This window comes from Akebia trifoliata, chromosome 11 (genome assembly GCF_017979445.1).
Source record: "Akebia trifoliata isolate Shusen 1 chromosome 11, ASM1797944v1, whole genome shotgun sequence".
In the NCBI taxonomy this organism is placed as follows: Eukaryota; Viridiplantae; Streptophyta; class Magnoliopsida; order Ranunculales; family Lardizabalaceae; genus Akebia; species Akebia trifoliata.
In genome coordinates this window covers 33,563,116-33,590,636 of record NC_141385.1, presented here as the reverse complement: position 1 = coordinate 33,590,636, position 27,521 = coordinate 33,563,116, and the positions used below count along the sequence as shown (strand labels likewise).

The window sequence follows — 27,521 nt, the reverse complement described above, 5'->3', positions numbered from 1 at the left end:
ATGCAAAATGTGCACATAAATTGAAGAAGACCTCTCATTGTCATTATATGAGTGAAGATTCAAGATTGTCTCAAGGTAATGTTTATATTATTGATGACAATTTTTGGGCACAGCCTGGTTGGGATTGAACCAGTCTAGTGCTGATATCCAATGGTGGGAACTCACAAATCAAGATGATTTTGGTGTCCTCGGGGTGGTCTGAAATATTCATTTGTCTATGAGCTTGTTAACAAAATAATATTCATCAAAAAAAAAAAAACTGGAACTGAACAAAATAAACATTGCTTGGATATTGTTTGAGCCATTCTTCGAATAGTCAAAGCTCGACAAACGGCCTGACTGTGGAAGGTTTTAAGAGCACAATAAATGCTGCGCCTACTACAAGTTTGAAATGCAAACTGTCTATCCACCCAACCTGTTAACTTAGAACCGTTCTGAGCAGGAGGGCTAAATAATTTCATCTGAAGTTGGGGCGGGGGGAGTTAGGGGAAGAGGCCAAGTAATCCAACCGCCTTACTCCTGTGGCGATGAAGTCAACGGTTGTGATCCATCCATTCATTGATCAAGGAGTTAATAATGTTATTCTTGGACTGTCAACCCTAACTTTGACAATTTGGATGCAATTATCAAAGAGCTCATGTAACTTTTGAACAAAGTTCTTTTTGTGTCTACTTGCTGTTTGGTTTTGTTCTTGCTGTATCTAGCAACGTTAGTCTTTTTAGCCACCCGTACCTTCTCTTCATGACATATAATCATCTTTACTTAACAGAAAAAAGGAAAAAAAAAAAACGAAACACAAAGGCTTATGTAGTGTTGCATAATGTTATTAAAGGTTAAGGTGTGAGGCGAGACATTTCACTAACCAAGGCTTTAAAGGCATAGGTGTCAAGTTGTCCTTGTGGGTTGGACCATCCATATAGGATGCGGAAAAAGCTCCAGATCTTTTATGAGGCGTAAACCTCATTAGCATGCATTTCTTTACTAGATAAATGTTAATTAAATATATAAAAATTCCAATAAGAGAGAAAATTTGGAAAAATTCTTTAAAAAAAAAAAAAAAAAGGTTCACAATTTAATATTGAACCACATTCGTAGTTTCATACTCCCAATTTTCAAGTATTTAATCCCTCAAATAAAAGTACCAATTCGATTTTAACTACCATTCAGTTCAGAAATCATAACACCATATAGTGAATAGAAGAAGTGAAGTTGGTTTGATTGACATAAAAAAAGGGTATATAAATAAGATAGAAACAAAATGTAGTGGAAGAAGAAGAAGATCCAAGAATTGCTGGAATTGCATATCAACTATAGTGCTTGTAAAGATTAGGGCTAAAAGAAAGATGTTATGTGTATCTGGCAGCTTTGTTGACTTGACTACTTGGTCCAGTCTCTCTCTCTCTCTCTCTCTCTCTTTCTCTCATTGTCATTGTGTTATTTTGAGAAAGCTCAAATGGATCTAGCAGAAAATTATAGTCAAATTATTTGTGGTTGCCATGTTTAAGAAGATTGATCTCACTTATCACGTATCAATGCCTTGTAGGAGCCTTTCTTTTATCAAGTTTGGCATCTCCAATCATATTAGTGATGCATTTGTTGCACTTGCCAAAGCTTTATAGTCTTTTTGCAGGTTGGTTCTCTAGTTCTTTAGCCTGCTTGCCAGAATCTTCTACTTAAGAATGTTTATGTCTAGATATTATTAAGTTGTTTCTTTATACTGAAATGCATAAGTGCACATTGCTTTCGTAGTTAATGTAGTCTAGTTGGTGTCTCATGGCTTTAAATTTGATTGAAAAAAGGTAACCTATACTTAAATCATTTAAGTTTTTTACTAAAGAGTTTAATTATGCTGATGTTGCTCATAAGGTTTCAAGATTTTTGTTGCATATTACTACTATAACATATCCAAACCTGAGTGCCACAATAATTGTGTATAATACTGCCCTTTTCATGAGCAGACAATACACACAGAGACTAGCATTTCATGAAGTAAAAAAAGGTAGGAGTTGGACCATGTCCTCATTGCACGTCTTTGTAATGTCGTGTTCTGTGAATAATTTCTCAGAATACATCATCTTTTTATGCTGATGCCATTTAGTCACTTTATTTATTTGCATAATAATAGGGGTTTAAATACTTAGAATGTCCTTAATGTTCAGTTTCTACACTTACATAACATCAACATAATCACTAGAAACTGGAGAGAAGAATTAGAAGAAGAAAGTAAGTGAGAGTAGAAGAGGATTTCGTTGGGAGGAGAGGAGAAAAATCTCACTCCTACTCAAGATTCCTGCTACTCTACCACCTAAAACATGATAAGGTGCTGTTGGATGCAATTTAACATGTCAAAATAAAATTAAAATAAATACTAATATCTTCAACACTCCCCCTCAAGCTGGTGCATAAGTGTTACATTTGCCTAACTTGTCAATAATCATGTAACCAAGCATGAACCGCAGTCTTAGTATAAATATTCACCAATTGTAACTCGGAGCAATTAAACAAAGTAGCAATGATATTGGATTGTAGCTTCTAATGAAAATATTATGCAGTTTTACGTATACTGTGATATTTGAAAGAGGGCTCAAGGGAAATGATGGTTGCAATTGATTTTTGGAATGTTGTAGAACAAATATGCTCTATTAAACAATATATATTAACAATAAGAATAAAATTGTTAGTGTTTAGAAGAAAAAGAGAGATTAGAGGGGAAGTTTAGAGAGAGGCTCAATAGAATTATTTCTATAAGCCTCCTCTCTTATATTTATATAAGAGAATTAGGGCTACAGTTAAGTGGGACATATTAGACCCCCCCTGAGCAATAAATCTAGGAGGTTGCTCCATATACACATCCTTCTCCAAATCACCATTCAAAAAAACATTTTTAACATCCAGCTGACATAAGGGCCATTGAAAGTGGGCATCAAGGGAGATGATAATTTGAACAGAGGTCATTTTTGCTAGAGGAGAAAAAGTTGCTGAGTAGTTCACACCATAAGCTTGAGTATAACCTTTGGTCACGAGACGAGCCTTCAATTGCTTAACAGACTCATCAGGCAAATACTTCACCACGTATACCCAACGACAACCAATAATGCGCATACGAACATATAAGGACATTAACTTCCAAGTACCATTGTGATGAAGAGCATCCATCTCAACCTCCATAGCTTGTTTCCAACCATAATGAGACAAAACATCCTGTACACTACGAGGAATAGACACAAAAGAAAGAGTAAAAATGAAACCACGATACGAAGCAGACAAATGAGATAAAGAAACAAACTTTGAAATGGGGTTCTTAGTACAACTAAGAATGCCTTTCTTTTGTGTAATAGGAAGATCAATATCAGAAGAAGTACTAGATACCTGATCTGTAGATTGTGAAGATGGTGGTAAGATGTCTGCATCTGGAAGAGGATGAGGATCTTAAGGTGCCAGTTGCTTCCTACGAACATGAGTGGAAATGGAACAATAGGAGATAAATCGGCCACAAGAAGAAGAAGAACAAACAAAAGATCATCATATTGTATTGGATCTGTAAAATATGATATAAAATAAAAAAATGTAACATCTGTACTGACATAAACACGATAGGCTGAAGGATCATAGTAACGATAACCTTTCTGGATATGAAAGTAACCTAGAAATACTCACTTCACCAAACGTGAGTCAAATTTGTCAAAATCATGAGACGACTGATGAACAATTAGACACAACCAACGGTCCATGGGGATAAGGAAAATAAATGACTCGAAAGAAACAAAACAGAATAAGGACATTGGCCATCAAGGAAAAACAGGCATACGATTAATCAAATAACATGCTGTAAGAATCGCACCCCCCCAGTAAGTTTGGGGAACTTGCATCTGAAACATTAGAGAAGATGCAACTTCAAGAAGGTGCTGATTTTTACGTTCAACAATACCATTTTGTTGAGGGGTGCGTGTACAAGAAGTTTGATGAATAATACCAAAGGATGAAAGATAGTCATTCAAAGGTCTAAAATCATATTTTTTAGCATTATCACTGCAAAATAACTTGATTTGCACACCAAACTGAGTTTGAATTTCATTATGAAACAATTTAACAATAGAAAATAACTTCGAACGATCTTTCATTTAATAAAGTCATGTCATTCTTGAAAAATCATCTACAAAAGTAACAAAATACCGAAACCCACGACGGGAAACAATCTTATAAGGACTCCAAATATCATAATGAACTAGATTAAACTGACTCGATACTTTACTAGCATACTTAGGTGGATAAGAAACACGATGATGTTTAGCTAATTGGCATGACTCACAATTTAAAACAGGAATATAACTCAAAGTGGGAACCATCTTTTTTAAAGAGCGGAGTGAAGGATGACCAAGTCAACAATGCCATTGTTGTGGAGTAATTGTAGCATGAAGAGCAGGTGAGCTTCTACCACCATCCAAATAGTAGAGACCTCCATATTTATATCCCCTACCAATCGTCTTCTTTGTCTTTGGATCCTGAAAAATATAATATGAGAGGTAAAACGTCATGGAACAATGAAGATATTGAGTTAACTTACTAATGGACATTAAACTAAAAGGAAATTTGGGGACATATAATACAAAAGATAAAGAAGGAGTAAAATAGGGAATGACAGTTCTAATACCAGAAACCCTAGAAGTAGTACCATCAGCAAAAGTGACAAACTAAGATGAAGAGGAAGAATTTTGAATGGATGAAAACACTTCTGACGACCCAGTCATGTGATCTGACGTCCCTGAATCAATGACCCAAGGGGATGAAGATGAAGCAAGACAGGATATACTTGAGTGAGTTAGAGTCGTAATGTTGGAAGACGAGGCACTAGGCTGAGGATGATAAAGTAACTTGGTATACTCATCAAGAGAGATAGTAACCATATTTGCATGGGAAGCCACCTGAGGAGGATCAATAGAACCACCATCATTAATGTCACTAGAAATAGCCTGTTTGGCCCAACTTGTGGGCGGACCATGTAAATCCCAACAGAAATCCACAAAATGACTATCAAATTCACAATAGGTATACTTTCTGGGTGCACCATGACCACGACCCCCACTAGAATCACAACTCCTTCCACGGCCTCCACCACGATTACCATGATACCCACGATTACCACCACGGCCACGACCATGATCTGTACTTCCAAAAACAGTCAATGCTGATCGGTCAGATTTAGACACCAATGTTGTCGCACCAAAACCACCAACAGAAACTCTCTGAAGGCAAGATAAAACTTCAGTAAGTGAAGGCAACTCTTTACTGGTCAAAATCTGAGATTTAACATAATTATACTCAGATTTGAATCCAGAAGGAAAATGAACAACATCCATCTCTTCCCACTGTTGACGTAGCACAACCAAATCAGTAGTAAGGGGTTGATATACATTGAGCTCGTTCCGTATATTTTGAAGGCAAGAGTAATATGCTGGTAAATTTTGGTCATCTTGTTGAATGGAAAATAACTCTTCAGCCAATTGATAAAGCCGAGAAATATTATTCGCTCCAAAATGCATCTTGCCAACTTGATTCCAACTCTCCTTGGCATAAGATAGTAACATCAAGTTTACACCAATAGTGGAATCCATACAATGCCATAACCATGTCATAATGTGAACATTTTCCTGAAACGACTTAGAATAGTAAGGATCTTCAGTCTTAGGAGGATCATCTTTCAGATACTTCAACTTTTCCTTGGCAGTAAGGAACACCTCAATAGATTTCGACCAAGGGATAAAATTATCTCCATTTAATTTGATCGAGGTCATCTGAAGATTAAAGAATTCGAGAGGAGATAGAATGTTGGACTTCATCTTCATTTGAAATCACTCCACAATATATAGATTGCACCAAATAAACCAGATTTGAAATACAAATTAGATCTGTGCAAATCTTGAGGATTCACAGATCGCACTAAATAAACCAAATCTAAAATACCAATCAGATATGTGCAAATCTCGAGGATTCACTACTGCGTGGTTATATTTTGGAGAAAAAAATTGATTTGATTCACAAACCAGATCACAATAACTAGATTTAATCAAATATGATCTATGTACTTATAGATCAAATCACAGATGATTAAAGTCACCTTTTTGATAAATCGCGGATATTCAGAAAGTAGATCTGAACCTCCTAGGGAAAAACACATCACCAAACCATAACTTGCACCACCAAACTACAAAACACCAACTTCAAACGTACTCACATACTGTGAGTATTTACCAACTAGAAGATTAAAACCCTAGGTTGTAATTAGAAGCCTAAGATTTTAGTACCAAGTAGATCGAAGAAGAAGAATAAATAGGAAGAGAAGGTAGGTTCTCAAACTTTAAAATCTAAACCTTGTTTTGATACCATGTTAGTGTTTAGAAGAAAAATAGAGAGATTTAGAGAAGTTTATGGAGAGGCTCAATAGAATTATTTCTATGAGCCTCATTTCTTATATTTATATAAGAGAATTAGGGTTATAGTTAAGTGGGACATGTGGAACTGGAAAAGACCAGTTTGCCCCTACACGTCCTATACCTACCAATAACAAAAACAAATACACTTAAAACCTGCATTATATGATTACTACACCCCTTCCTAGAACTACATCAAACAGGCCTAGCTTGAAAAAAAAGTATTATGACGAGTTGCATGCTCAATTGCTTTGGTGAAAATATCTACAAGTTGTTGAAAAGAATAAATATGCTAAAGGATTAAGAGACATCATAAACTATCTCTTACAAAATGCACATCAACTTCAATGGGCTTAGTCCTCAAGAAATGTTGAATCTTATGCAATCTTCGGAGTTGTCACATTATTACAGTAAACATAATTGAACCATTGATGGGAAATTGTAGCTCAGAAATGAAGGAAGGAAACCATAGAATCTCACATGTGCCATAAGCAATGTCGAGATACTTAGCTTCAATAATCGAATGAGAAACCATATATTATTTTTACTTTTCCATGACATTTAGTTGCCTTCATGAACTGTAGAAGTAGAATGATGATCTTTAGTTTCTCTTGCCCACTCAACATAGGTATTGAGGTGACCATGAGAACGCTAAACAAGTCCACAATTGGGGCTAGGGTTGATGTATTGAAGAATACGATGAACAACATTAAGATGGGAAACACGAGAAGTATGAATAAATTGGCTCCCCAAATTAACAACATAGGTGATATATGTTCGAGTGAGTACAATAATCGGACGACTCACAGGACATTGGAACTCATGAGGATTAGAAATAAGCAAGAAAAAGAATTTGCACCCAAACAATTGGAATCATTAAGTAGACCACGAGCATATTTCTTTTGGGAGAGAATACCATTTCCTGGGTGAGCCACCTCAAGACCAAGAAAGTACTTCATACTGTTCAAATCTCTGACCTCGAAGATGCGGCGAAGCTCACACTTCACATGGGGGATAAATTTAGTCATCCCTAGTAAGAATATCATCTACATACACTAGAAGGATAGTGCCACCAGTGGAATTGGAATGAAAGAAGACTATATAATCTGAATGACATCTTTGAAAGTCCATACAAAAAACCACCTCACTGAAATGATGAAACCAAGAATTAGGCGACTGCTTTAAATCATGTGCAGACTTATGAAGTCGATAATAAGCTTTCCCAGTTGCTCCTTGAATTAGGAAGGCAAGAGGAGGATCCATATAGACATCTTCTTGCAAATGCTCATGAAGAAAGGCATTTTTCACATCCAACTAATATGGGAGTCATTTTGATTCGCAACAAGAGAAATATGCAAATGAACAAACGTCAACTTAGCCACAAGAGTAAAGGTAACATCAAAATTCAAACCATAGGACTGAGTAAAACCTTGAGCAACTAGAAAAGCCTTGTACCCTGCAACACTACCATCAAAATTGTGCTTCACAACAGAGATCATGCGGAAACCCATTGTTTTCTTCTTTGATAGAACAAAGTCCATCTTGTAGGTGTTATTGCTATGGAAGACATTCATCTCCTCCACCATAATAAGACGTTCTTGAGGAAAATTGGGAGAAGAAAAGTGAAAAACTATGATTACATGTCGTCTCTCCTTACTAAAAAATGTGGCATAGACAAATTTAAAGATGAAAGAGGTGACGTTGCCAAAATTGAATTTGAAGTTGTTCATACTCATATTTAAATCTACCCCAGAAATCGTAAATTCAATGTCTCTCGGCGCGTTTGGCAATAAACTTGGTTGACTTTGTTGAAAAGTTTGATAGGCCTTAATGGCTTAACTCCTTCCATTTATGTTGAAGAGTCCCCAAAGTATATTGAGCTATCACCGTCTTGGAAGTGAGGAATCTCACAATTCAGCTGGTAGATATGGGTGTCCTTCTCGGTGAGAGCCTAAGTCTAAATGGGGGCTTCCCAAAGCTTGTTACCCATCTCATAAAAGATGTCGTTGCAACAACTTGCGGTGCCTTGGGATTCAAAATCCATTGTCGAATAATATATTTATTGGCCTCCCATTTATAAGCTTTAGGAGACCTAAGGAAAGGGTTGGGAGTATTCCCTGTGAGATGGCCCATCTTCAAAAGACCCCCTAAATAGAGCTTGATACTTGAGACCAAGTCAAAACAAATTTCTCCCTCAAATTTCATGTTGGTATGGAATGAACTTGGGAACAGAGAGATAAGAAGGTGCAAGACTCCTAGACTCCATAAGATAGAAATTCAAGATCAAAGAAACTCACAAAAGAACCTCACCTACCCCAACAGATTAAGAAGACCAAAAGGAGGTCTAAAACAACCAAAAAAGAACCAAGAAGGATCTAAAGCAATGAAAGAGTGAAGAATCCAAGAGGGGGATCAAACTGGGTTTGAAAAAATCGAAGGGAACCCAAGAAATAAATTGGATATTGTTCTGGACCTAGAAGTACTAGTAGGAATGTAATGTAATTGTTTACCTAGCAAAACAATCAGGTAATACTAGAAACAAACCATAAATACTGTTTCAATTTATCAAGTTTTGTGCAAATTGTTCACAATAAAGAGTTGATTGGCTCTATTTAGTTAATTACATCTTTTTCTTTTTTGATCAACATTGGTTGGTGTTCTTGTTATTTAGTTTACTATCAATTGTATAATATTTGTTTCTTTCAACTTATCTTAATTTCTGTTGTTTCTGTCTAGTTCGTTTGGTGTTAGGTTGCATCATACTGTCAACTCTACGTTTTTTCCGTATTCAGGTATGGTTATTTTGTTTTGCATATGCTTAAGTTTGATGATGTGTATCTGAAGGAATATTTTTCTAGTCACATATTCATATAAATGTTTTGGATTCTACATAGATTAGGTTACAACATGAATCAGCATTCTTTCTAGTCACATATTCATATCTGAAGAGATTAACCGTTGTTATCATTATTTAGGTGTTTACAATGGGTTGCAAATGGTATGAATTTACTCTACATAGTTTAGTTAACAACATAATCAGCATTCGTTGTAATGTTTCTTTTTTAATTCTCCCCTACTTTCCTTCTAGATGTGGTTTATATTTCGTGTTCAAACAATTAGAGAATGTATATGTTTCCTATAAGAAGAATTACAAGCATTAACGAAGAGGATTTGGTATTTAAGTGTCACTAGGATCATGAATCACCCATGGCATTGCCAGTTAGAGTGAGAAAATATTAAATCCCTCCTCTAACAAACTATTGGATGTAATCAATTATATCCGTTGTTGGCCAACTTCGGGTCAATCTCCTTTCCCTTTACCCACTAGATAGTAATCATCGATCGCCCTCCACCACTAACCGACATGAAAGATATCTTTCAATTCTGAACCCACTATTCAACTTGTGAACACCTTGCTAACTTCAAACTAAGCTCTTAAAACCTTGATAATTGGCTAAGAAAATCCTTTGGAGGTTTCTTCCTTTTGCTACTACCTGGGGGCTATGGTTGGAAAGGAATAAGAAATCTTCGAAGGGGTTCTTTTCCTCTCTTCGGAATATTGTATTGAATGTGTTGGGGCTGCTGTTTTTTTTTGTATGCAAGTTATGTTTCGAATTTAAGGGGGTCTTCTTTGAGGACTTTGTCTTTAGATGGGACTCTTTGTGCGATAGTTAGATGCTTTGCTTTAGTTGGTCATCTCGACTGACCGTTGTATTCGCCTTTTGAATACAAAAAATTCCAGCACTAAATTCACAAAAAAAAAAAATTCTTGATAAATTGGTTGAAGCCAAAGAGGCTTCCAAGTTCCAACACTACATCCACAATTAAGCTTTGTCCAACTTCTTTCTGGCTTTCAACTAATGGGATGGATAATTTCCTTTGAACTGCAAGATCATGGATGTTCATCCAATCTCTTTGTGATGTAGGACATCTACAATCCTAGTTATAGTCTTAGTATTTTCTTAATTCTAGTAGGATTTATATTTTCTAGTTTTATTAGTATTTCTATTTCATAGTTATGTTAGGAGTACAATTCCTTGGTTGTTTCTAATTTGTTTAAAATTCGTTTTTATTATTTAGATTATAAGTAGAAGTGCTTAGAAGCATCCAAATCGAGTTACAATAGGATTAGAAAGTTGCTATCATGTTATAGATAGGTTAGGAATGTTAATTTTTAGTATTTTTGAAGGATTTTAAGTTGTTATGATGCAGTTATCTATAAATAAGGAGCTCCAAATCCGAAAATTGATAATAATCAATCAATACAATTCTTTGCTTAGAACAAATCTATCTTCTTGTTTTCTAGAGTTTTGAATTCATTGATTCCCCTTTTGAGCCAATTGGTTCAACTTGAGTCCATTTACTCTAAATCCTACGCTTCAACTACACTAATTTGAAAATTTTGTCCCTTAAGTCATTACATATAGAAGTTAAATCTTTTTTTTTTTTTTTTTGTAAGTTAAAAAAAATGATATGTAATATAACAAACAAATTCTCGAAACAGAGTGATACCTATTTCCAACGATTCTTCTACCCAAATAGAAAACAAAAGGAAGCACTTTCCAAAGGACTTCATCTATATTATGATGCTTGGATACTACAAAATGCTCAATGCGCTTGTTCCACAAGATTCCAATATGGGATACTGCAAGTTGCTTCTATGCTGCAATTGTTTTGAATTTCTTAACTGTCCTACTGGTTATTATGTAATACATAACACTTATCAATTTTATGCATAAATGTATAGAAATTGTATATCATTATGAACCTTGCATTAAAAAACTTTGTATCAAATTTTTCCTGCATTTGGAATGGCATAAAACTGAGAAATAATGCCTAGTGTAATAAAAACCGAATATGGGGACATAGTATTGATGGGATACCCATTTGTATATCCTTGTTATGGATTTCAAAAAATGAAGAGTCATACCTGTGTCACCCATATCCATTCTTGTCATGGTGTGTCATAGCATCTGCTTTTGCAACCTGAAAACGCCTCCATCAAATTTATTTAATTTGTGAAGTTTTAAGAAACATATGAATGAAGAGGTGATTGATGCGTTCTTCTTGCTACTTGCTCCTCATACACTTGACTTGCGTCTATTGTGGTAATTCAGACTCACTAAATTAGATTCATAAGTGCTTTTGATCATGCAAGATGCAGTTGCATTATTGATGAGGACATCCGAGATCAAGGGCCTTTTCTCATTGGATTGTTAGTTAGATTTTATGTTTTATTTAGTTTTCTGTTTGGGGAAGTTTGTTTTAATGATTATGATTAGCATTTTACCTTTTTTTTTTTTGTTTCTTCTATCATGTTGGTCCATGGTCTTAGTATATAGATGTTTGGGGGTAATTTGGTAACTTTATTATGTCTTTCTAGTGAGTTTTTATAAGCTGAAAATTCAAAGGAAATAAAGTTACGAGATCGGGATACAAATGGTATTTTTGATTTTGTTATTTTAAATTGTTTCAAGTTTTATTAACCACCATTAGATCTTGTTACGTTAGTTGGATGGCTAGGATTAGATTTAGGTTGAGAGAACTTTATAAATAAATGTTTAGGGATGTATTTTCATTATGATAGAATGAATTCAGATGGTTTTCCTACTAAGCTTTTTCTGTGAGTTCTTGAGGGTCTCTGGGAATCCTTTAGGAGAGATTTCTGTGTGGATACTCCACTGATTTGATGCACGGTGCCATCACCTTTTTCTATCCACTTCTTTTTGGTGCTTATAAAGGTAAATTTCTGATTTATTTTTATTTTTCAAACTGTCTCAAACTTACAATCCCTAGATCTATCAATCCCTGTTGATTCCCCTTTTTCTCCTCTAGTTAGCCCATTGAGCCCCAACCTTTTGTCCAAAATCCTAAGTATTAAGAGGAATCCAATTGTTATTGGAATCGAACCGTAAGCTAGCGAAAGACCAATCTTCCATTGGCATTCCTTCCTTCAAACACTTGAAGAGCTTGTAGTGTGGCATTGTGATTTTCCGTAGGAACCTGGTTAATTACATACTAGTTTTTCTTATTGATTTAAGATTGCATGAACATTTAGTTTATATTAGAATTGCTCTTGGTGATTTGCTTGATCTAAGAATCATCATCTGAAAGTTAGGCATTTTAGTTTTGCATTGGAGAGAGACCCTGGACAACCCTCTGAAACTTACTCTGCCCTTGTGAAAATATAATGTTTAGAGAAATGTGTCACAAACCTGGCCCCTTTGCAAAGTTCCCATGCAACGCTTGAACTAATCCCCTCAATAGCTCAAGTAAGCCTTAACTCAAAGTATCCTAGGGGTCCCCTTGCACACACTAGAGTTATTGTGGAAGTTAGTTCAAGTGCCGAACAGGCTCTACGCAACAAAGGGCTAGGTCCTCGATAAGTGGTAGGTGATGGAACTCTGTGGTTATGTGTATGAATAAAAACACCTAGTAGCATGTTTCTATGCTGAAGTGCTGGATGAGTGCAATATTTAAATAAACATCTACAAAGATCTTTATTTAATCAAGAAGAAATTGTTTTGCACTTACCTTCCATTTATTATTGTGTTGTACCATCTTGGTTTTTCAATTGACCGTGTTGTGCCTCAAAACGAGCTTTGAACCATGATTGAAATATAATCTTCTTTTACCATGATTAACATGTTAAGACAAATTAAATTGACCACCTGAGTGGTGGAGCAGTGGTTCAATGACCTGGGTGTGCTTCCCAAGGTCGTGAATTCGTGTCTCCCATCTGTGACTTTACCTGATACACCTGTTTATGGTGGCAAGGTATATCCACAAGGATTTTTTCCACCAATGGGGGGTGGGGACACTTTGTTGCACAAAAAAAAAAAAAAATTAAAATGGTTTAATCTGTTAATGTAATTTTCTTTAAGTGTGTATGGCTTCGCTTAATCTCATAGCCTTCATTTGTTTTCATTTATCCATTTAGTTCCCATTTTATATTCAAAGACAGTTTTTTCTAGTTGGTGTATCCAAAGACCTTCATGTGAACATTGAAATGTTCAAATATGTAATCCCAAAGTACTTATAATGCATGAATCAGGTTTTCACAATTTCTGCTGAGTTGTATTTTTTGATCTATGTTGTGTTTATTACTTTCAATATTTCCAAAATTATTGTTATGTGGACGTAATTCTATTTGAGCAGGTTAGAAGGAACTTTGGTTACCAAGTTGAAGCTTTCTTTGTAATAATAACAGCTCTTCAGTTTCACATGCTGTACTATTGCACACGTCCTCTTCCCAACATACTAGCGCTGGGTTTAGGTGATTACTTTAACCGTACTCTTTATTTCCATACTATTTCTATTTACTCTTGTGAAAGTATTTGTTGTCTGTTCATTTTCTAGCTGCCCCTTTTGAGTTGTGCCTGGTCTTATTGTATGCTTGCATTTTTTCAGATACCCTTACTAACATGGTTTTATGTCTCCATGCTAGAGGGCTAGGTATTAAATTTTGATTTCGATGTGTATTTCGGTGAGCCTAAAAATGAAAATAGTTCGTGAAACTATTTCGATCAGTATGGGTTGATGGGAATTTGTGGAAGTAACGAAAATATTGAGGAAATTTTCATTGAAACTATGGGAAATTATCAAGTAGTTTAAAACATACTCCTTAAGTTATCAAAATACAATAAATAACCATATGGCACGTGAAAATGAAGATCAACAGCATTCTGCTACAAACATGCGTAAGTATTTGAAAGTTTAAGAGTGAAAACAATAGTACTCTATGTGGAAATGAGGATCATTAATTGAAACGCTTGCTTAAATGAAGAAAATATTAGGTATTGCATTCATATGCTATTACATTTTTTATTTTTTAAATAGGTATGGGTACTAATTGAAGCATGAATAATTTGTGTGCGCTAGATGAATGTACAGTTGTAGTTCAGATCTAGAAAGAATGAGAAGAGAAGAGAAGAAAGTAGGCAAAAGATTAGGAGAATAATTTGTGAGATTAGGTTAATCAACCCCTCTCACTAGTTATATATTAACTTCTTAAAATTATAACTTGTACAACTAAATATCTGGTTAGAACCGCTCATAACACAAACAAAATGCAATACTTATTATTTCTACACACCCCCTCAATTTCTTCTTTGGAGCTCCTTTAGTCAACACATCTGCCAGTTGATCTTCTAACTTCACATATGGAAGGCACATAACTTGAGACTCCACTTTCTCTCTGATAAAATGTCTGTCAATCCCAATGTGTTTTGTATGGTCATGTTGAATAGGATCGAGAGCTATATTAATAGCTGTTTTGTTATCACAATAGAGTCTCACAGATTCTGTCACAACACCACAAAATTCACCTTACAAAATTCGAAGTCAAAGTATCTTTGCGGTACCATGAGTCATAGCTCGATATTCTGCCTCAGCACTGGATAAAGCAATCACTGTTTGTTTCTTACTTCTCCAAGTAACTTGATTGTCATCGACAAAGGTGCAATATCCAGAAGTAGATAGACGATTTTTTTTAGTTCTAGCCCAGTCTGCACCTATGAATGTTTCTATTCTGAGATGGTCATCATTAGCATACAAAATTCCATTTCTAGGAATAGCCTTCAAGTACCTGAGAATTCTTTTTTGTTTCTTCTAGGCGAGGAATCCTTAGGGCATGCATGTATTGACTAGTAGCATTAATTGCATATGCTATGTCTGGTTTAGTCAATTGCAAGTATAGGAGACGTCCTACCAATCTCTGAAATTACCTAACATCTGTTAATAGTCCTCCTTCTGTGCTATCAAGCTTCTAATTAGGATCCATAGGAGTATTGACAGGTTTGACACAAATTTTTCCAGTATCATGAAGTAAGTCCAACACATACTTATGTTGGGAAATAAGTATACCTTTCTTGGATCGAGCTACCTCAATGCCAAGAAAGTATCTCAGATCTCCTAAGTCCTTAATTTCAAACTCAAAAGATAAGAATTTTTTCAATATCTATATTTCATGCGGGTAGTTTCCTATAACCACAATGTCATCAACATATATAATAAAGATTGTGATGAAGTCATTCTCCCTTTTCACAAAGAGAGTATGATTCGTATGACTTTGAGTATACCCAAGTTACTTTACTACTTTGTTGAATCCATTGAATCAGGTCCGGGGAGATTGTTTCAACCCATAAATAAACATTTTCAATTCACATACCTTTCCTTTGTTTTTTGGAGTCTGGAAATCTGGAAGAGGATTTATGTACACTTCTTTTAGTTCTCCATTTAAAGGGATGCATTCTTTACATCTAGCTAATGTAAAGGCCAAGATAAATTTGTAGCTAGGGATAACATTACCCTAATAGTGTTCATCTTGGTTTCAAACATTTCTGTGTAATCGATCCCTTGGGTCTGAGTATACTCTTTTGCTATGAATCTTACCTTGTACCTTTTCAATTGTGCCATCCGCTCTATGCTTTATAGTAAACACTTGACATAGTGGAAGCATGTGAATCAATAGATTCAATAGACACCTGACATAGTGGAAGCGTGTGAATCAATAGATTCAATAGGTAAACAAGCAATAGCTTGAAAAAATAAAGTAAAGAATTGAAAAATAATTAAGATTATGCAAAAGAAAATTGAATTGATATATTTGTAATTAATTGAATTTCGTTTTTGGAGCTCCTTATGTAGATAACTCCATCACAACAACTTAAAAACCTTCTAAAACATTAAAAAGTAACTTTCTAATCTATCTATAACATATTACTAACTTTCTAAATTTATTAAAATTCCATTTAGACACTTTTTAGCATTTCTAATTGTAGCCTAAAGAATAAAAAGGAATTTAAAAAAATAGAAACTAATAAGGAATAGTACTCTAAAAGTAACTAGGAAATATAAATCCTACTAGAACTAGAAAATAGAAATAAATCCTATTAGAATTAGGAAACTACTTAGAATTGTAGATGTCCTACATCAAGCCCCTGTTTTTGAAGAAAATTTTTCCTCCAGTTGTTTTTTAAGGCCTTTTTTTTCTTCTTCGTATTTTTCATTCATCTCTTGCTCTATTCCACTTCCAGTGATATCTATTCTTCAGACTTAGTTTAGAGATTATAATTGCCCATATCATATCATCAGGTAAATCCATCACATAAGTATTATCATTTATTTTCTTCTCAAATTTTCGTCAACTTGGTCTTGTTGTAAGTTCCAGTGGGGAATCATTGTTTACTAATATAAATCATGATAGTCTTCTTCTTCATATATTTTGAATCTTCTATACTTATCGACATCGGCTTTGTACTTATCATTAGAAGCTTCAGGGTTATTCTTCACTTGTTTCTTCAATATGTTATACTCGTTCAGACTCATCCTATAATGGGGTAGATTTAGGAAATTTGCATCAGGTACCAAATCTATGTAGTGTTCTATTTTTTTATGGGAGACAATGAATCCTATAATTCTGAAGGAAGAACACGAGAAAATTCTTCAAGGAGAGATTGCACTTGATGAGGAACTTAGTAGGAGAGTCTCGGTTGAAAGGTTGCATTACTACCAGGAACACTTGGCTTGTTTCCTTTAAGTCCTAATTGATGTTGGTAGAAATAAAGCATGATCTCTCTTCCTTAGCTGATTGGACAGCCTTAGGCTTTGCATGGGAAGGATGTAGGATCACTTTGACACCATTATGCATGAAAGAATAGGTGTTGGCTTTGCCTCGGTAGGTGACATCATTATCATGAAGCCAAGACCTTCCCAAGAGGATGTGACATACTCTTATTAGGACGATGTCACAAATAACCACATCCTTATATTGCCCAATACTAAAACAAAGGGAGTATTGGCTGGTCACACTCATCTTGCATTCATCATCTACCCAATCTATAAAATAAGGTCTAGAGTGTTGTGTAATAGGGAGCTTAAGTGCATCAACCATGTGGCTTGAAATTATATTTTCCGAACTTCCATTGTATGTAATCAATTGGCACAACTTGCCTTGTACCATGCATATAGTTCGGAAAAGATTATGTCGAGTTAAAGGATTAACAGGTTTTATCGACAATAAATTGCGAATAAGACAACTTAGATGTTCACCTTTTTTTTTGAACCTTTGATCCAATTGATCTTTGGTTACAAAGGATTGGTGTTCTTCAACCATGTTGAATGGTGGTAAGACTCTCAAATGAGGCTCTAATACCACTTGACGTAGCGGAAGGGTGTGAATCAATAGATTCAATAGGTAAATAAGCAATAGCTTGGAAGAAAATAAATCAAAAAACTGAAAAAATAATTAAGATAATGTAAAAGAAAATTGAATTGATATATTTCTAATTAATTGAATTTCGTTTTTGGAGCTCCTTATATAGATAACTTCATTATAACAACTTAGAAACTTTCTCAAACACTAAAAAGTAACTTTCTAATCTATATTACCAATTTTCTAAACCTATTAAAACTCAATTTAGACACTTCTAAGCACTTTTAATTATAGCCTAAAGAATAAAAACGAATTTAAACAAAAATAGAAGCTAATAAGGAATTGTACTCCAAAAGTAACTAGGAAATAGAAATTCTAGTACAACTAGAAAGTAAAAATAAATCCTATTAGATTTAGGAAACTACTTAGAATTGTAGATGTCCTGTATCAACACCCACATGCAATCCACTAGTTCCTTTCCTTCTGGTAAAGTTACCATCTTCCATGTATTATTCTTTGATAAAGTATCAATTTATTCTTGTATTGCTTTTTTCCAATAAGTAATTTTCAGGGCTTCTGCTACATAGTGAAGAATAGGAATAGAAGAAATAAATGATACAAAGGCACGATATGTAGGAGATAATGAAGAATATGGGATATGATTAGAAATAGGATGCACAATACAAGAGCGAGTTCCCTTACATAAGGCAATAGGAACATCAAGATTAGAAGAATTAATAGGAGCAACTAAAGAGCTATCACCTGGAAAATTATCACCTGGCTTTGGGGAGTCCAATTAGTTGGTGTGATTAGTGAGATTCTTTTGCTGGATTGTCTTCTGACAATGGGAATAAACTCATAACTCTTTTTCTTTGTCTATTGACTCACCTGACAAAGGTACAAACACTAAAGGATTATATATGTACGTTGGTAAAGGACCTACTACTGGCAAAGAAGGTAAATAAGAATTTTGCCACTCTTCCACACTCATCATCTCCCCTTGAAAAGCGGCAGTTGAACAAAAAACGGAGTAGACTCAAAGAATGTGACATCCCTGATGACATATCATTTTCTAGTGGATGGATCCAAACATTAGTGTCCTTTCTAAGTCGAGGAATATCCTAAGAAAATACCACGAATAGCCTTAAGAGTCTAACCTGGTACGATTTGTACCAATAATATGAATGAAACAGAGACAACCAAAAACACGAAGAGGCAGGTGAAATGGAGAATGACTTAGAATTAACAATTGAAGAGGGGATTGAAACTTGAGAACCTTGGATGCATACAATTGATAAGGTACGTAGTCGTAAGTAGGGTATCACCTTAGAACTTCTTGGGAACAAACATGGACAATCGCATACCTCAAAACGATTCTTGCTCTAGGCTACACCATTTTGCTGTGATGTATAAACACAAGAACGTTGATGAACAATCCTATGTTCCACAAGATAATGCTTTAATTCACCTTTAAAGTATTCTTGAGCATTATCCGATCTAAAGATCTTTATGGACTTGTCAAACTGAGTCTGAATCATTTTGTGAGATAGTTTATCTGTCTTGTAACTTCATCTTTAGTGTGGATCAAATAAGTCCAAGTATATCTATTGTAGTCATCCACAAATGAATTAAAGTAATGGTATCCCCATCAGCTATAACAAGAGTTGGTCCCCATACATCAATGTGCACAATCGTAAAAGTGGAGATTAGCAATAGATATTGACTTAAATAAAATGGAAACAAAACTCGTAAAGATTGAAAAGATAAGAGACCGAGGTGAACATGCCATAAAAAGATAAATTAATAGTACTGACTAGGACAACTATTCTGATGAACTGACGGAAGAGCTGTTGAAGGTGCTGAAGATGAATCCAGAACATAGAGACCTTTCGCCATTCTTCCACTAACAATCATCCTCCCCGAAGTCAAGTCTTGAAAAATACAACAATCAAGTAAGAATTTAACTGAACAATTTAATGATTTTGTGAGATTTCTCATAAAAAGAAAGTTAATTGACATGTTTGGAACGTGAAGTACAAATGATAAAGATAGAATCATCAATTTTGATATACATTTTCCTGAGACGGTGGAAAGGGAAACATCTGCAATTTTTACCTTGTCTTTATCGCATGACAACTAGTAGGAATTAAATAAGGAAGACGTACCAATCATATAGTCTGAGGCTCTGGAGTCAATGATCCAAGATGGACGATAAGAAAGGAAACTAACACTGTGTGTAGAAGCTTGTATACCTAACTGAGTGAAAGAAAAGGAACTCATCTGCCTCTCAAGCCTTGTAATGAGGTTTCTCAGATGCTCAATTTTTCTTGGTCTGTGGATAACTTGGTAGAAGAATTGGAATCAATGGAATCGGGCTGTGGTTGGTCTTGGACAACAACATGAGCATTTTGCTTGAATTGAGGTTCTTGCAAATTTGTTGTTGTTGATAAGTTAAAATTTCATTAGAAAGGGGGACGGGAAGTCCCGAAATTACAAAGCTTAACAAAAAAGAGGGAAAAACAAGAAAATCACAAAAGCGACAACTAATCTCCCAAGTTACAAATGAGATCCCATCAAACAACAAAATTATCAAAGAAAATGCCCTTAAACTCTTGAAAAACCTTTTCCCAATTGAAAAGTAGTCCCAAGACATTAAACTTGAGCTCTTCAAAAGATGACTCATTTTCTTTAAAAGTCCGCTTATTCCTTTCCTTCCAACAAACGGTAAATGGCAATAGGCTTCTCAAGATTCGCTTTGAGTGACGAAAAGCAAGCCCCCAAAACAGCCACAAATCGAAAAGCTCCCGAGTGGTATGTGGTAAACAACCTACCATACTAAAAAGGCTAAGATAATGAACCCACAAACAATTGCTATATCACAATGCATAAAGATATAGTCAATCGGTTCTAGATTTCTCATACACAACAAAACAATTTGGCGTTTGGAAACCTCTTTTAATGATTTGAGCCATAGTGGTTAACTTACCCAAGGATGCTTGGCACACAAAAATTGAAATTTTGGAGGGAAACTTTGTACTCCGAATCGTTGAAGCAGGGAAATGGGTAGTTGAATTTGGTGTTTTAGCCATATACATTGAGCGTACGGTAAAACCCTCTTCTCTTGTACCATCCCATAGCCTATGGTCATCTTTCTCACAAAAAGTAATACCCGCATCAACTATCTTGATGCAGGAAGGCGAGGGAAGAAGAGGAAAATAGGGGGTCTAAGGAATTTGATTTGGGTGATTTTGGAATTGGGTTAATGATTTGGGCGACAATAGGGAAATGGTTTTCAAAATCCCAATTAACTATATGTTGAAATGTAAAACACAGTTTTCTAATTACAACATTTTGAAATTACGATTAGGGGAAGGTTTAGGGTATTTGGTTGGGGATAAGTGATAGGGTATAAGATAGATTTGAAAAAGAGATTAATGAAATAAGGATTAAAAAAAGTGGGAAAGAATTAAGGGTAGAATAAATGGATTTCAAGAAATCAAGATTCAAAAACCCAAGACTTCAAGAAATCAAGAATTAAGAATTCAAGATTGCTTGAAAAACCAAGAAAAGAGAATTTATGGGTTCGTTTCTTGAAAGGATTAGAGGGTTCTTGATGGTTTCTTGATCTCTTACAGATAAACAAAAATAAAATAAAATAGAAAATATGGATTGAAGAAGAAGATTAAATAAAGAAAAAAAAATATAATATTTACCTTGGAATCACCCCAATGATTTCCATGGCATCAACCACATTGAATGCACTAACATTCAAAACAAGAATACAATTCTTTTTTTTATTCATTCATAATTCTTCGTAAATATACCCTAATACAATCTATAAATAAAGAAAATCAACCAAGAGTCCTAATAAAACTAAAATACCAAATAAATAAACCTAATTTTCGTAACTTTCTGTCATAATTTTCCAACCCTCATAAACTAAAATAAAAGACATTATAAAGTTACCAAACTACCCCTAACTATTATATTAACACCACGGGCCAATAAAACATGAAAATAAAGTCCTAAAACATAAAACTAAATAAAAAATAAAATCTTTCTTGAAGCTTTGATATCCCCATCATATCTCTAAGAGGCGTTCCATACTACTCAATTCCCAATCATTAAAGTCCCTTCTAAAATCAAAATCCCACGTTCTCTCAAACAGTTTCCTACCAAGAATGAGTCAATGGTCATCCCCTTTTTGCTCAGCACCACAAAAAGTTTCGAATTTTTTTTTTCAACGGATTATCTCCACACCACTTATCTTCCCAAAATTGAACTTTATTACCTTTCTCTACCTTAAATTTCACTTTCTTACAGAAAGAAGGTAAGCGACGAATGATGCTTTCTAAACCCACACACCCATATGCCCCTTTTGCTTCTTTTGTTTCCCGACCCAACTTCTTCAATCCAATTTTGTTTGCCTCTACCTCTTTCCACAAGCTACCTTCCTCTTCACCAAATCTCCACAACCACATAGATAATAGAGCAGAGTTCATCGCCGCAAAGTTTTAGAGTCGCAAACTCGCTCTAACTTTCGGTAAACAAATCTTTCTCCAACTCACCATATGATACTTTCTTTTATTTTCCTTATCAATCCAAAAGAAATCCTTGCATATCTTATTCATTTTAACCTTCACACTATAGGGGATAGAGAATAGAGATAAGTAGTTGGGGATGTTAGCAAGTGTACTCTTAATTAGTGTCAATTTTCCCCTTTTAGATAAATACTGGGCTTTCCATGCCCTCAACCTTCTACCCATCCACTCAAAAACTGGATCCCAAATTTTCTTCTAGAATTTGCATCAAGTGGTAAATCGAGATAGGTAGCAGGCAAGGAACTCGTCTTGAACCCAACTGATGTTGCCAACACATCAACCCCTTGAGAAACACAAACCCCCATCACCATGCTCTTGTTAAGATTAACAGGGATGCCAGACCTTACCTCAAAACTCCTAAGCATGCTACTAAGAAACCTCAATTGCGAAGCCAAAAAGTCTAGAAAATGAGTCATCTACAAATTGGAGGTGAGATATGAGACGTCCTTGACTACCCGCTTTAAAATCGGACAAATTACCATTTTGAACTGTTTTTTATGTCATTCTACTAAGAGCTTCCATAAATAGTAAAAACACATAGGGTGATAATGGATCCCTTGTCTTAAACCTCGCGAACTCTTGAAGTACCCTTTAGGTAGCCCGTTAACTAAAATAGAAAAGGAAGGAGAAATGACACATTTTATCATCCAATTAATCCATAAATTACCAAACCCCATCCGTCGTAGCATGTACTCAAAGAAGGACCAATTGACAGGTTTGCCAATTAGATCCCAACATGTCTCCCTCATGTGCTGGGTTGTACCATAATGTTTACAACAGAGATTATCTTTCTCATCACCCCCTCTTCCACTTCGTTTAGCTTTGCTTTTACTTTCTTTACCAATCATAAAAGAGAGAAAAGTTGTGAGAGGTGGTTCAAAGAGAGGTTGCATCACAGAACTTCAGTTCTCTTTGCTCTGCACGAGAAAATATACATCTTCTATTGGAGGAAGGGAGTCACGAATTAATATCTGAACCTAAACAAACTCATAGGTTTGGTGCAATCTTACTAAAAATTGGAAAACTTGATTTTGGTTGATCAATTTGTGAAATTCCTCAACATCCTCATCATTCCTCCATTTAATCACTTGATAATGATCCAACTATTCCCATAATGCCTAAATAGTGGAATAATGTGGCTAGGTTTTTCTCACACTGACAAAAATTGGTCACTTCTTGGTGAAGTTGACACACACGAGCACCATTTTTCTTTTGAGAATATGTTCTGGTAACCTTGTCCCAGACTTGATTAGCTGTATTTGGGAACAAATAGTTCCTACTGAGTTAGGGTTGCATGGAATTTAAAAGCCATGACATCACTGTCAAATTATCTTTTCCCAATGATTATACATGAGATTGACCTCTTTGGGCTTCGCAATACGAGCAATGAGATTTCCTAACTTTCCTCGTCCATCGATATACATCTTAACGGACTGCGACCACTCTAGGAAATTGGTACCATCAAGTTTTACTGTCATAATCTGTGCTCCAGGGTTATCTCCATAGCCCATCACTGGAGGAATTGACGTTGGAGCACCAATGTTGGACCCACTACTAACAGAACATCTTTCAGACGACAATCAACACAAATATGGGCTGAATGGGTGCTAGAAGTGTTTCAGGTCAGCAAAATAGATCTAAAAAAATGAAAAAATGGGTTGGGCAATGAAACTATGGAGGATTTTTGTTGATGACACCTCAATTCTTCTCTGAATCCGACGAAACCACTTCTGATATGTAGATAAATTTGAGAGATCAGATCCATCAAACGAAACACCTCGAACTCCCCCCCCCCCCCCCCCGCACAAAATAAAAAATAAAAAAAATCAAACGATCAAATTCTCACGAAATTGATTTTTTTATTATTATTGAAAATCGAGTAAAACACCTTAAAAAACTCACCCAAAATTCAGGAAAAAAATTCTAAAAAGCACCATAAATCACAGCGAGTCGGTCCATGTTCGTTTCAACCCTTACCTGTTGACGTCAACAGTCGTATGATTGACATTAGCGATTGTAGAAAACCTTTGTAAAAAAAATCTGGATGTTGTGCTTCAATTTATCGATGCTAATACCAAGTTGTACTTCATATCTAGAAAGAATGAGAAGAGAAGAGAAGAGAAGAAGGGAAGATAAAAGATTAGGAGAATGATTTGTGAGATTAGGGTTAATCAGCCACTCTCTCACTACATATATATTAACTTCTTAAAATTATAAAATACTATCCTTTCTTTTAGCTTTAAATATGTAGTGCTTTTACTTTCTAAGTTAAGGTTTTTTTTTTTTTGGTAATAAATTTTTTCTATATTCTCTATCAACCATGAAATTTTACAGTTTCAGACTATTTCTAGAGCTTCAATTGATTTATTGTATTTGTATGCAGTCAACTTGGCCTATGGTTTTTGGTTGAAGAAGCAGCCTTATGAAACACTGAAATGTTTGGTATGATAGCCTGAACAATTGAAATTTTACGTTCTAAAATAGAAATGTTACTTCTTTTCTGGGTAAAATGCAAATTTATTAAAGAAAAAAAACAAAGCAAGGGAGCACCAATAAACACCTAAAACACACACATATAACAAAACAATAACTACTCTCACAAGTCACATAATCTATCTCATTGGAACATAAACTCCTTAAGAAAGCTCCCCTAAATTCCTTGAATAGCTTGCTCCTATAGAAAATCAGCTCCAAAATGGTTTTGATTACTTCTTGCAATGTATGATCCTCCCCTTTAAAATCCTGCTATTTTGTTTCATCCAAATGCCCCAGCAAACAACTAAAGGGGTTCCATAGGGTTAAGTGCCAACTTAGAAATAAAGCAAAATTGAAAGGGGAAACCCAAGATAAACTGAATAATGAAAAAAAAAAAAAAAACAGGATCAAACCGCTCTTTAGAAGTTGCAACGAATGAGGACGTGATCCGACAATTCCCCACTCGATTTGCAAAGTTAACATTACTTTTCCAAAGAAATTCCCCTTCTCATGATGTTGTCCAAAGCTAAGATTTTACCAAGGGCTGCTACCCAGATAAAGAAGGAGATTTTAGAGGGGACTTTTGGTCCCCAAATAGCAATGTCCAGGAAAGAATGATTCGAGGAAGACATCGACCTATAAAAAAATTTGACAGAAAAATAGTCTTTGCTGGTTTTCCAAACACGAGTTCTCAGTAAGTTCCTATTTGGGTTGATCAAATTTCATGCTTTGTTACCGATCTTTTATTGTATGTTTTTTTTTTTGATACGTAAACCAAATTTTATTAAACAAGGCAGTCGAGGTGAGCAACCAAAAGTAGAAATAGAAAAGGAAAAAAGAAAACTTTACAAGTTAAAAACAAAATCCCAACTAAAAACAAAATCCTAAAAAAAAGAGACCCTTTTGAAAAAAATCCAACTTGCTCTAGTACAACAAAAGCCCGAGGATAAGCAAAATCATTTTGTTGTGCTCCCTTTTCTCCCCCACAAAGATCCTCCTATTTCTCTCCTTCCAAAAACCTCAACAAATTGCAAAAGTGAGTACGGCCAAAAGACTTCTTTTCCTACCCCAGGAAGACATTGTGGCTCTAGGCGTGAAAGAGGGAGAAAATGGATTTTTGGAAGACCCAATTAGAGTTGAACAAATTAAGAAAGTGACTCCAAATGTTTGCCGCAAAGAAACAATGGATGAGAATGTAATTGACTGACTCCCTACTTGCACAACACAAAATACAGAAATCTGGGGAGACGAAGCCTTTTCTCATTAGGAGGTCAAGAGTTAGGAGCTTACTTGAAACCGCAAGTCAAGCAAAGAAAGAAACTTTTGAAGGAACCTTTTCCCCCCAAATGGTGGCTACTAGAAAAGACCCATGCACATGAGACTCTAAGGTTGCCTTAAAAGTCAGTTGAAAAGAATGTTTCCTTGTTGCAGGTCCAATCCCAACGGACTACTCCAGAGTTCTTGATGCAAGCTTGATCCAGTATAATGATAGATCTGCTAGCTCTTGAATCTCCCAGTCATTGAAAGCCCTCCTAAAGCCTAAGTCCCAATAGGTTTCAGTTCTAGAAAGATTCATGAAGGTAGAGATTGGCTGGTCCTTTTTGGAGGATAACTCAAAGAGCACGGGGAACCACAATGATAAAGGGGAATCATTGCACTACTTATTTTCCTAGAACCGTACTATTTTGCTATTACCCACTCCAAAGGAAATTCAATTCCTAAACTATGGCTAACCTTTGCAATGCCTTTCCACACCCCGCACCTATAAGAATTTCTCACTTCCCTGCTTTCCCAACCAATTTTCTCCACCCCAAATTTTGTCGAGATACATCTCTCCATAAGCCCAACCGATCTGCTACGAACCTCCATGGCCATTTTCTTAACAAAGCAATGTTTGTCAGCCTACGTCTCTTTATGCCTAGACCACTTACTTTCTTAGGAGTTCACACCACATTCCACTTGACCAGATAATGTTTTTGCTTCCCATTGTTATCATTCCACAAAAACTCCCTTATCATCTTATCCAACTTTGCCTCGACACTTCTTAGGATAAGAAGGATAAGTAGTACATCGGGATGCTCTCCAGAGTGTGCTCCTAATTAGAGTTAATTTCCCCCCTTTGGACAAATATTTTGCTTTCTAGGAACACAATCATCTTTTCCTTAGTCTCTCGATCACTGGCTCCCACAAAGACCTACTTCTATACCCCCCAGTTAAGGGGAGCCCTAAGTAGTTTGAAGGAAAGGACCCCACCTGACAGTCAAACATTGTTGCCCACCCATGGACCTTTGGCATCAAACCCACCCCAAAAAGCTTGCATTTCCCAAGGCTCTCCTTCAGGCCTGAAATTGCTTTGAAACAACGTAGAAGTCACCTAAAAATCCTCACCTGAGTGATTGAATCCCCAAGGAAAACGAGCGTATCATTAGCGAATTGGAGATGGATAATGTGTGGATCGCCCAACTTAACACTAAACCCATCCAATTCCCCAATAGACGCAACTCTCTTCACTAACCTTCCTAGGGCTTCTGCCACGATTTCAAAACTCAAGGGAAGAGAGGATCCCCTTGCCTTAACCCTCCTAGAGCTTCTAAAGTGACCCATAGGACTTCTATTAACCAAAATTGAGAAGGATGTTGAGGAAATGCATTTCATCACCTAACCAATCCATCTTACACCGAACCCCATCTTGTGCATCAAGTATCTTAGAAATCCCCAATTCATGTGGTCAAAAGCTTTGTGAAGATCGGTTTTGCAAGCCAAATCGTGTTCCCTTATCTCAATCTTGAATTTATGCACTCATTAACAATAAGGTCTGTCAAAAATTTGTCTCCCCTTAACAAAAGCACCTTACTCCGAGCC

The 27,521-nt window shown here is 35.6% G+C and overlaps 1 protein-coding gene across 4 annotated transcripts in view; it reads left to right on the top strand.

Moving 5' to 3' along the window:
- ALG12 (homolog of asparagine-linked glycosylation 12) overlaps positions 1-27,521 on the top strand; it is a 78,782-nt gene that overhangs the window by 11,899 nt on the left and 39,362 nt on the right. For 2 of the 4 annotated variants that reach the window (XM_086460280.1, XM_086460284.1), the window contains 4 exons: positions 1,544-1,630; positions 9,165-9,220; positions 13,587-13,704; positions 24,568-24,626. In XM_086460280.1, coding sequence (XP_086316406.1) covers positions 1,544-1,630; positions 9,165-9,220; positions 13,587-13,704; positions 24,568-24,626 — 320 coding nt within the window. The remainder of the gene's footprint in view (positions 1-1,543; positions 1,631-9,164; positions 9,221-13,586; positions 13,705-24,567; positions 24,627-27,521) is intronic. The other 2 variants (XM_086460283.1, XM_086460282.1) reach the window with 2 other exon arrangements.